The following is an 11,522-nucleotide window of genomic DNA, read 5'->3' as shown; positions in this document are numbered from 1 at the left end:
ATGACAATGGAATAACAGTTAGTGAACACAAAGGTTAGTAACTCCAACTTGATATCTTTTTATAGTTTGGCATTGGATAATATAAGGCGTTGTAATTTGATATTCATATTGGTGTAATTTGTACTTTGGCATTGGATAAAATATAATTCGTTGTAATAAGAAGTTTCAATTGTACTTGGTTATAAATATGTTGTGGGTTGCTACTGAAATGATTGTAGTTTTGATATTAACATTATTGTAAATTGGCACCAGAGTTGATACAACATCGTACTCGATATTATATAAGTTGACATTGAATGCTTAGAAGTTAGTATTATATATATATATATATATATATATATATATATATATATATATATATATACTATAATGCACATCTGTAATTTTTTAATCCCATCTTACTAAATCTTAATATAATTTTTAATGCCACTTAATATCTGTTTAAATAATTCTAAATGCAACTAACAGTCTTTTAAGCTATTTTTTTTACTAATCTTAATACCAACTTAACATGATATAATCCCAATTAGCACAATCTTAATCCCAAAATGTAAAATTTTCATTTTATATATGCCTATATCTACATTCTAAATAATGGGTAACAAAAAAACTTACACATTGACTGCATCCAAAAGGTAGATTTGTAGCCTCTTATCCGATTTCGCTGTCTACTGTATATGCTCAACATCATTTAGATACAAAGCCCAACAATCGATGACATTCGTGCCAATCTCACCCTGATTGTGCATCGTCAGTACATCCCTCCAGTCCATGAAAAGCAATGTGGCATATGTACGTAAAATCTCTATGTAAACGACATAACGTAATATTAAAATCACAAAGCTAAAATTAGAAAAATGAAAGTACAGTTAAACCCATACCCTGGATTAATAGTTTCTTTACACATTGCGTAATCAAGAACCATCAGCTCAACCTCCTTCAAGTTCTTAATGTATTGTAGGTTTGTCTTACAAAATTCAATGGCGGGAACAAACTTCTCCACTGTGCCGCCTGAATCCAAACTACATATTTCCTTTAAAGCTGAAGGCACGGGAGTATCAACCTCAGGACTCTTCCCTTTGGAAGGCATCGATGTTATATCCTTCTCCCTCGTCGCATCCTCCTACACCGCATCACCTTGATTTACCCCCACATCGACAACACCCTTTCCTTTATCCAAAGAAGGTGGTGTAACGTCTCTCGCTGATTCGACAACCATACTTGTAATTTCCTCCCGCGGAATCACCTCTTCATGCACCTCACTTCCATGATCTTCCTCCACATGATTCTTCGTCATCATTGCACATAATGCATCAACCGATGCAAGCCATTCAGTGTTATTGAAATTTCTTCAGATTGTGTCAAAGCGACATCATCACTTGTCGGCACATCAATACCTTTCTTCACCTTTGCATCAATAACCCTCTTACAATACGCATGAGTGATAACTTCAATATCCGTCTTCAAAACAAGCTCGGCATACTAAAAATCCTAAAAAAACAGATGAATATTATAACAAATTTATTGTAAACTTACAACTTATTTAGTACTAATTTATATATTATTAAATAGCAACTTACATGATATTTATTACCTATTTACAACTTATTTATTAACAATTTATATATTATTAAACACCAATTTACATCATTTTTTGGTTGATGCTATTGCTAATCCTGCTACGATAAATTCTTTTGATCGGTGTTCTTTGACTGTAGAAAGTTTATGTGATACTGCACGCCATGTTAATGATGACAATCATATAAATTTTGTAAATGGGTGTGTTCTTGTTTTACTTGTATGCTACTGTTATCGATTTTCGTTTCAGGGAAGACTGTATCCTAGGTCTTTGCCCTTAGTTCACCAACTGAATGAGAAGGTCCTCAAATCTAGATTTGAGGTTGAAAGGGTTGTTGGGTATGGCAGTTAAAAATGATGAACAAGATGTGCCCGTTCAGGACTTGCCAGTTAATGAACCAACTGCGTCAAGGTTGTTGAGTTATGAACTCAATGAAAGATGGGAAGCCGATGAAGAAATCAAAAGAAAGGCAATGGATATAAGTTTTGTCATTTTGTTGCTGCACATATCTTGCATATTTATTCATAGTTATTATCAAACAGGCATTATTTAAGAAATAAATAGGCATTAAGAACTTATAAATTGGCAATATAAAATTTGCAAATTATTATAAAACAAGCAACTTATTAATTGTAAATAGGCATTAGATAACATTTAATTAAGCATTAAGAACATGTAAGTTTTCATTAAGAAATATATTAGTTTGCATTTAAATTAATATAACTTGGCATACGTAAGAACATGTACGTTAGCATTACATATGTAAGTTGGCAATAAATATTTAAATATGGGTATTAAAAATGATATAAATTGATGTTTAATAATATATAAATTGGTAATAAATAAGTTGTAAATGGGTAATAAATATCATGTAAGTTGCTTTTTAATAATATATAAATTAGCACTAAATAAGTTGCAAGTTTACCATAAATTTGTTCTAATGTTTATTTGTTTTTTTAGGATTTTGAAAATGCCGAACTTGTTTTGAAGAGGGGTATTGAGGTTATCATTCATGCGTATTGTAAGAGGATTATTGATGCAAAGGCAAAAAAAGGTATTGATGTGCCAACAAGTGATGACGCCGTTTTAACGCAATCCGAAGAAATTTTCAACAACACTGAATGGCTTGCATCGGTTGAGGCATTATGTGCAACACTAAAGAGCAAAACATTGTAGCTTGATTAATTTAGTAATCATTGCATCAAGCAACAGAATGAAACGTATATAAAATAACTTAGTTATAGCATGTTTTCATGTAATAATGTGGATTAGGAATTTTAAACCTATCAATGTTAAATATTGGTTTCTATTTTACCATTAAATTTTTGTTCTATTAATTTGATAATAAATATTACTTCTTGTTTACTTTTTTGATTATATTTTAGATATTTTTAGTATTTAATTCTACCGTCAATTTTTTTAAAATTTAGGGGTATGACATCAAAATTTTAGTTATTTTGCTAGTTTATTATTTTGATGGTTTATATCTAATTACTTGAGACAATACTAAAAAAATATAGCTTTCTTTTTTTTCTTGAAAAGACCTCAATTCTCTAATTATTAAAAGTAAATAAGACTCTTATATTTTTTGCTCTGTACTTCATATACTTTTATATTGTTCTATACTAAAACTAAAACAAACTAATAGGCTTTTTAGACTCTTTACCTCGTCGTCCTGTATAGGAGAGGCTATTATCTTTGATTTTGGGCACCTTATGTCTTGTTATGATGTATTTTTAGACTTTTTATTTGCTATTGTTGTCTTCCCTTTTTTCTTGTGGTTGAGAAGTAGGAGACCTGTGTTTTCCCTTTTTATGTACCCTTAACTTTTGTGTTTTATAATATGTTACCTTGTTTCAAAAAAAAATAATTATGCTGATATAAATGGGGGTAATGACTAATAAGAAAAAAAACTCCCGGGAATTAATCAATCAACTTTCAAGGGGCAGAAACTTTTAAAAGGAAGAGGCAATCATTCATTCTTAATGTGCCTAAAAAGGCCGTATGACCAAACCTTGACTCTGCGGCTCTGCGCTCTATATATTATTCCATAACACACACCCACTTAAGACTATTACTCCAGTGCACTTAAAACAAACACAACAAAGAAAAAAACCATGTCCCCTTCCATGTTTCCTCCTCAGCTCTACCAAGAACTAAACAACCTCCAATCTTCAAGAAGGTTGCTACAACACTACCCTCCTTACCAAACTCCACCAGCAACCACTACATACAACCCAGTGGGCCCCACCGACCCTTATAGGGGCACCAATAGCTTTGATGTCAATGTAGTGATGATCTTATCAGTACTCTTATGTGCCTTAATTTGTTCACTTGGGTTGAATTCTATAGTCAAGTGTGCCCTAAGATGTTCAACTTCACCAGAATCTGACAATGAAGGCAGAAATACATCTGCTGTTTCAAATTCAGATAACACAGGCATCAAGAAAAAAGCTTTAAAGACTTTTACTGTAGTTAATTACTCACCCAAGCTGAACCTCCCTAGTCTTGGTACGGAGTGTGTTATTTGCCTGTCTGAGTTTGCAGCAGGAGACAAATTGAGACTCCTACCCAAATGCCACCATGGCTTTCACATCCGGTGTATTGACAAATGGCTCAACACTCACTCTTCATGTCCCACCTGCAGGCACTGCTTGATCGAGACATGTCAGAAAATCATGGGTTGTGATCAGGCTAGCTCGTCGCAGCCAGAACCACAGTCACTTCCTCCGCAGACAGTTGTTGTAAACATGGGACCATTAGAACGGGAAGATGTGGTAAATTATAGGACTAGCTAGCTAATTGATAGTACTTGGGACTAATAACCCTGGGGTGTCCAAACTGTAAATTGTGCATTTGCAAGCTTATGCCCAAAGGAGGCAGAGTACCAAAAATCACAAGCGAAATGTATATTTTTGTACAGATAGGAATTATTGTTAATTTGCATTAGTACTTGTTTTTTCGTTAATACACTGTTTTCAAAAACAATGTTAGAGGAAAGCCACTTTAGACAGTTTGATCCTCACTCATTGACAAGTTAAATTAACATCCAGGAATCACATATTCTACCTCATTGTTATAGGACAAATAAGAAAGCTCACCCAAAAGACTAGTTAAGTAGATGAGAGCTCATTTGCCTATAAACCTCACACCAATTGCACATTTTCATACACAACCGATATCAAACAAGTTTCATACCTTAAAATGGACCATAAAATCGACCCCCCATAAGGCCAACATCTTTGTTGGGTCACGGCTGCTTAGGTTAGGTTACGGCTAGCTCTTCTAGGCTACCCACTCTTAGTCTAACTCTAATACCATTGTTATAGGACAAACATAAGAGCTAATCAAAAAGACTAGTCTAGTAGATGAAAAAGCTTATTGCATATAAACCTCACATTAATTGCATACAAAACCAACGTAGTACAAGTGACATACCTTGCACTGGACCATAACACTCATGTCAACATTACACCAATTGCATTAGCACTTTTTTTTTTTTTAATTAAACCACTTTTTTATAACAATGTCAACATTACACCCATTGCACTACTACTTGTTTTTAATATTAATACACTGTTTATAACAATGTCTAGTATCAATTCTTAACTACTAGAACAATTTAAGGAGCGCCACTTTTGACAGTTCAATAATCCTCACCCACTGACAAGCTAACTAACTATCAGGGAGTCACGTATCCTACCGCATATAATGGTAACACTGCTTTAGTTCATGCAAATTAGTAGAATAAATTACTTCAAGGTAGTGTATATGACTTTATATTCATCAATAGGTTTAAGATGTCAATACCATATTCCATTATATCAATGACATTCAACCAAAGTGGAATTGGGGGTCGAGTGCAAGCAACATTATCTTTGTATTAATAATAGAGGATGTTTCGATTGACCGTTGATAGAAATCATATTCTATAACACTACAACTTCACATAGATAAAAACATAGTAATATAATTTTTTTCAGCTAGCATAGTGCAAAAATTCAATTTCGTCCACGGTTGCGGACTTGCGGTAATGGTCATGAAATAGATTTTGTGGTCTATTTAAGTTCATTTCGCGATCACTATGTTCTATATTTCAGTCGCGGTGAACCCAAAAATTTTTATGATACGGTGATACGGCCTTATTTTTGCACTATTTTTGCACTATAGTCAAGATATGAATTAATAAGCAAAAAGAAGGGAATACTATAATGTAGTGCTACCAAAGAAAAATTCATAGTGAATCATGAGCCCATCAAATATGGAAAGTCAATTTGAGTGCAAAACTGTTCAAAACTAAAATAACAGGGAGCAAACACAATGGCTTTGAGGCCACAACAAAAAAATATTAAAAATAAAACGAAGGGCAGCTCAGCCAAGATTATAATTTTAAACAAACGAGGTAAAGTGTGAATACTGAAATGTCCACTTCATTGGAGACGAAGCCACTAACTAGGCCACATATTGTCGAGCTAAGCTTTATTATATGAATGAATACTTTAAAGTAAACAAATGGGATCAAACACAAACAAATTGGTATTAGAGATATAGTTTAGAGCATTAATAGGAGTATGTCAACGGCTTTTGCAATACTTCCTCTGAATATGGAATTACTTAATATTATCAATAATCACATGAAGCCACCTACACTTAAATTAAATAAATAGAAAACTTAGTTGCCATTTCATCTTTCCAACTGGGATTCCAAATCATCAAAAACCACAAGAATAAGTATGACAAGGCTTAGTGGCAGATCCAAAAAAACGAGTAATGTCAATTTAAGTAAAACGTGTCAACTAGATTTTGATCCTTGTTCACATATGTGGAAGATAATACACTAACCAACTCATTTAAGGTATACTTACATGTAATATTTGATTTTATTTCGGATTTAAGTGATGTCAACTAATGTAAGTGACATCACACTAGATCCGCCACTGACAAGGCTGCATGCATAATATTATTAGTATATATATTAATCTATATTAAGGTAGTGCAGCTAAATTCAGCTTCCAATAGGTCCTTGAAAAAGTAATGTAAAGTTGAAAGCCATTTAGACAGAACTAAGATATAAAATGTGGAAGGTCAATTTGAGTGCAAAACTGTTCATAACTAAAATAACAGGGAGCAAACATAGTGGCTTTGAGGCCACAACAAAAAAATATTAAAAATAAAACGATGGGCAGCTCAGCCAAGATTATAATTTTAAACAAACGAGGTAAAGTGTGAATACTGAAATGTCCACTTCATTGGAGACGAAGCCACTAAGTAGACCACATATTGTCGAGCTAAGCTTTATTATATGAATGAATACTGAAACAAATGGGATTAAACACAAATAAATTGGTATTAGAGATATAGTTTAGAGCATTAATAGGAGTACGTCAACGGCTTTTGCAATACTTCCTCTGAATATGGAATTACTTAATATTATCAATAATCACATGAAGCCACCTACACTTAAATTAAATAAATAGGAAACTTAGTTACCATTTCATCTTTCCAACTGGGATTCCAAATCATCAAAAACCACAAGAATAAGCATGACAAGGCTCAGTGGCGGATCCAAAAAAAGAGTATGTCAATTTAAGTAAAACGTGCCAACTGGGTTTTGATCCCTGTTCACATATGTGGAAGATAATACACTAACCAACTCATTTAGGGTATATTTACATGTAATATTTGATTTTATTTTGGACTTAAGTGATGTCAACTAACATAAGTGACATCACGCTAGATCCGCCACTCACAAGGCTGCATGCATAATATTATTAGTATATATTAATCTATATTAAGGTAGTGCAGCTAAATTCATCTTCCAATAGGTCCTTGAAAAAGTAATGTAAAGTTGAAAGCCATTTAGACAGAACTAAGATATAAAATGTGGAAGGTGAGGAAGAAACCACTATGAGCATCAAAAGTATGAATTTGTAGCATAGCAGACTGGCAGTAGTATTCAATTTAACCCTTGAACCAGGTCACACCTAACCTTAACTGATTTCTTTTTCACCTTGAGTGTTTACAGTATTTCACCATCAATGACATACATGATTGTATGTGGGACACAATGTCATATTAAATAAAGATATAGCACTTAGAGGTATTACCCAGTCTTAGCTAGGCTAGAATTGACACAGACCATTAACTTTTGACACAGAATCGAGTCACCTTAACCTTTATCTATAAAGTCTAAGTTACTTGTATCAATTGCCCTTGCCTTTTACTCCTCATCTTCTTTTGTATGAACAGCAGAAAACCATAGGACATTTCATGTTATCTTTTAACAATGAACGGTACTAACCTTAACTTTGGCAAATATATAACTGAACACGTAAAATCAATACATATTGCAGTAATACATTGATATTTAAGGTCAAATATTATTTGATGATAAGAAATGAAATAAAAATAATAGGGGAAAGAAGTGTATATGTATAGCAATTTAGGGTTTACATAAAAATTGAGTAGACAAAGCAATTACCACAATATTGCAAGAGGAATTGCACTTTGAAATCTCACACAGGGTTGCTGCTGCGCCTACTAGTTTCGAGAAGAAGACCGAAGGGGCAGATTCGGTAGGGGTACGGAAACTCAGGGGGATTGTGGTATGTTTCATTCGAATTTTCAGAGGAAGGATTGGTTGATGCTTCCCAGGTTTTGGTTTCAGGACGAAAACAAGGAATTTGGAAAAGGGTGATGAATTTTCAAATGATTTGTGTTATAGATACATTTAGTATTAAAATTATAATTAATGGTATAAAAGGGACATAATATTGTATTAGAATTTATCATACAAAATGAAATAATTGCCAACATAATAGTGATAATTGGGATTTATTGTAGTATATGACGAAGGAAATCATTATGTAATTGCATTAGAGATGTTCGATAACATGTTTGAAGTAAATACCATTCAAGAATCTTTAAATGTTGATGATATAAATTCATGTGCAAAAAGTAAGTTTGGTTCTAAAGGTTTTGTTCATATGGATGATAATTTATTAATTGTGTGATTGATGACATGAGTGAATATGATTTAGTTAAAAATCATTAGTGTTTTGTAGCAATCGAACCTAAGAATTTATTTTCAACATATGGGAAAATTCTTGAAGTTCATTCAATTGAAAGTTCTATTCTCCAAACTAAGAATCTGCTAAGAACAACTCATAAATGGGATACTTTGTCAAGAGTGCAATCAAGTTCTAAAAAGGTTAAAAGAAGATATGAGGTGTACAAGAAAAAAAAAATGTTTGGGCAGAATATACTAAAGTAGTGTTTGACCTACCTTAGTTGTTAAAAATCAAGAAATGGAAGATTTCTATGCATGTTTTTAGTTATTCATGAAGTGTTAAATAAGTACAATAAAGATGCCTTATTACTTGACCATTATAACAATCCGAGTCTTAATATCACTATATTACTCTTAAAATTCAAGCAAGTGTTAGGGAAAATGCAAGTACTGTACACAATTTTCAATGCAAATGATGTTGCTTGCTCATTTATTGGCAAAAAGATTCAACTAATAATGAGTTTCAACTCTGGTGTTCAAACCGTCATGAAATCAAAAATTATCGACGTATGTGGTTTTTATGTTGATGGGGTCTTAGGGTAAAGAGATGTAAGATATTCATTTTATTTCATTTCTCACTATTTTGGGCATTTTTTTCGGTGTTTAGATATAGTTTAAAGTTGTCTTGTATTTTTGTTTAGATTTCTTAACATAGACTTGACTTGAGGACAAGTCTTTTGAAGGGAAAAGTATGTTATAGGTACATTTAGTAGTAAAATTGTAATTAGTTATAAGTGAGTGTTTGTGATAGTCTTAGTAGTATAAAAGGGACATAATATTGTATTAGAATTTATCAAACAAAATGAAATAAAACAATCTTCTTCTCCTCTTCTAAAATTCTTCTCTTCTCCCTCTCTTTCCTATTCGCATAGTTGCATGAGATTCAACAACCATAACGGTTTGAGAGGAAACAAGTGCTTGTTGTTTCAGTTCTGAAAAGCTCACGATTTAGGGTTTCTAAAGGGCAACATTAAAGAAGATGGTGAATAGAGTTGGGTATTGAAAAGAGTTTTGCTTGGTAAATAACGATAATTTTCTCATTTGGTACATCAATTGTAGGTAGTTAGTACGTATTGGTTTATGACTTTAATGATCTTGTTTTCCTATTTTTGTTTTGATTATTTATTAGTTTTTTTTTTGTCTTTTTATGGTGATTTACAAATAACCGTGATTAACTTAGATTTTCTAGTATTGAAAAGATCTGATTTTAGGGCAAGGATATAAAAAAAAAAAAAAAGTAAAGACTCCGTGCAATATTCTTTGAAAATTTTGGTAATTAAGTTATATTGTTATCAAGTAATTATATTTTTAAAACATGTAGTATTTACCTACTTTTCTTAATTAAAAGAGTTTTTTTTGTTGCAATATTCTTTGAAAATATTATTTTATATATTTCTCTATACCAAACTCTATGCATTACTTGGACTTTTAAACTAGTAAAATAATAATCAAAAACATAAAATAAAAAGAGAAGGAAAATGAAAAGGAACTAAATATCACTTTATTCTCACACTTGAGCCCAATTTATTTTTTCTTGTTTTAGTCCAATACTACATTCTCAATTTCGCTTAAATTTGACCCAAAATAATTATTGATAATTATTTTCAATTTACCAAATCTAAAAAAAATATTAATTTCTCAAATGTTACCTATTCGTTTAAAAAAATAGTTGCTATACATGAAATATCAACTTATGAATAATATAACAAATATACGTTGCATTCCAAGTTCAACCATAACTAAGTCATCAATAATTAACACACATAATTTCACCCAAATTTAAACAATACTAAGATTTTCATATAAAAGCGACTTAGACGTTGGTATACATCATTTTCGCGTAAACAATATTAGAATTAAACATAGACCTTTTCAAGGCCACTTTTCATTTCTAATCGACCAATATATAACAATGAATTTAAATTAGACAATTAGAAGACTTAAAGTTTAATGATAGTAGATGCTCAATATGTCAAGTCAAATAAATATATTGTAATCTCCTTAAAATTCAAACCAACCTATAAATACAAAATTAAAATTAATAGGGCGGAGCAATAATACACAATACTACTCTGTTCTCTTTAATTTGCATCAAAAAGAAATAGGTTATTTTAAAAAATGGTAATAAATGAAGAGAAATAATGAATTATGTGGATAAAATTAAAAAAGAGTTAAAATGTATGGATGGAATTTGTTAAATCTAAAGTAACATTTTAGATTATTGAGTGTTTTATATGAATAAAATTTAAAGAGATTATAAGTACTACTATGACTTATGAGCTTATAAGTCTTTGCAAACTAATACAAATTTCTTGGAATTGAAATTACAATGAATTAATTAACTTAAAATAATTAAGCAACCATAAACCGAAGATACTTTAAGACAATAACATCTACGAAAACTTGATACCAAATCGAGCCACTATGTAGTTTGCCTAAAGGCGGTATTCCGCGTACTTGGTGTTTAGGCTTAAAATCAGAAATACACTTTTGGGATACAACGATTTGTAATTAATTATTAGCACTATATAATTAATTTTCGTGAAGTATTACAGATTATATTGAGCAAGCTTAGAATTAAAATAAAAATAAGTAGCTAATTTCCTTCAAACTTAAATCTTGTAGAGAATTTTAATTTGGAGAGAAAGAGTGGTTTTCATGAACACTTTAAATTCTAAATTGATATCCCTAAATAAGAGTAGGAGTAACCTCCCTTTAATCCCATGATACACATTTTCCCAAATTATGAGGATAATAAAATGAAAACATATATCTTTTAGGTTTTAATAAAAGATATATAACCGTTCAATTGAAGAAAATATCAAATAAACAAGATTTTTTTTAATAAAAAAATCATAAACCAATCCTCGTATA

The 11,522-nt window shown here is 31.4% G+C and overlaps 2 protein-coding genes across 5 annotated transcripts; one reads left to right on the top strand and one right to left on the bottom strand.

Moving 5' to 3' along the window:
- Nucleotides 1-467: 467 nt before the first annotated feature.
- Nucleotides 468-8,336, bottom strand: LOC130820177 (uncharacterized). 4 transcript variants are annotated; one of them, XM_057685445.1, is made up of 3 exons: nucleotides 8,061-8,336; nucleotides 882-1,491; nucleotides 468-762 (listed from the first exon to the last, which is right to left on the bottom strand). In XM_057685445.1, the coding sequence occupies exons 2-3, from the start codon at nucleotides 1,088-1,090 to the stop codon at nucleotides 669-671; spliced, it is 303 nt and encodes a 100-aa protein (XP_057541428.1). In that variant the 5' UTR covers nucleotides 1,091-1,491; nucleotides 8,061-8,336; the 3' UTR covers nucleotides 468-668. The 4 variants fall into 4 exon arrangements, with proteins under 4 accessions (XP_057541428.1, XP_057541430.1, XP_057541431.1 ...); XM_057685447.1 differs by lacking the exon at nucleotides 8,061-8,336 and adding an exon at nucleotides 4,067-4,201 and having other exon boundaries at nucleotides 882-1,482; XM_057685448.1 differs by lacking the exon at nucleotides 8,061-8,336 and adding an exon at nucleotides 4,067-4,197 and having other exon boundaries at nucleotides 468-805.
- Nucleotides 3,510-5,211, top strand: LOC130820176 (RING-H2 finger protein ATL78-like). Its single transcript, XM_057685444.1, has one exon. The coding sequence runs from the start codon at nucleotides 3,697-3,699 to the stop codon at nucleotides 4,375-4,377; it is 681 nt and encodes a 226-aa protein (XP_057541427.1). The 5' UTR covers nucleotides 3,510-3,696; the 3' UTR covers nucleotides 4,378-5,211.
- Nucleotides 8,337-11,522: the final 3,186 nt, after the last annotated feature.

The sequence above is a fragment of the Amaranthus tricolor genome, chromosome 8 (genome assembly GCF_026212465.1).
Source record: "Amaranthus tricolor cultivar Red isolate AtriRed21 chromosome 8, ASM2621246v1, whole genome shotgun sequence".
Lineage (NCBI taxonomy): Eukaryota > Viridiplantae > Streptophyta > Magnoliopsida > Caryophyllales > Amaranthaceae > Amaranthus > Amaranthus tricolor.
The sequence above is the reverse complement of the archived record's forward strand: the minus strand, read 5'-3'. Positions and strand labels throughout refer to the sequence as shown.

Excerpts from the sequence above, each read along its gene's own strand:
- LOC130820177 (XM_057685445.1), bottom strand. The coding sequence starts at position 1,090 with ATGCCTTCCAAAGGGAAGAGTCCTGAGGTTGATACTCCCGTGCCTTCA. Across the intron at positions 763-881 it reads AAAGAAACTATTAATCCAGG|GGATGTACTGACGATGCACA; the intron begins GTATGGGTTTAA and ends CATGGACTGGAG.
- LOC130820176 (XM_057685444.1), top strand. The coding sequence starts at position 3,697 with ATGTCCCCTTCCATGTTTCCTCCTCAGCTCTACCAAGAACTAAACAAC.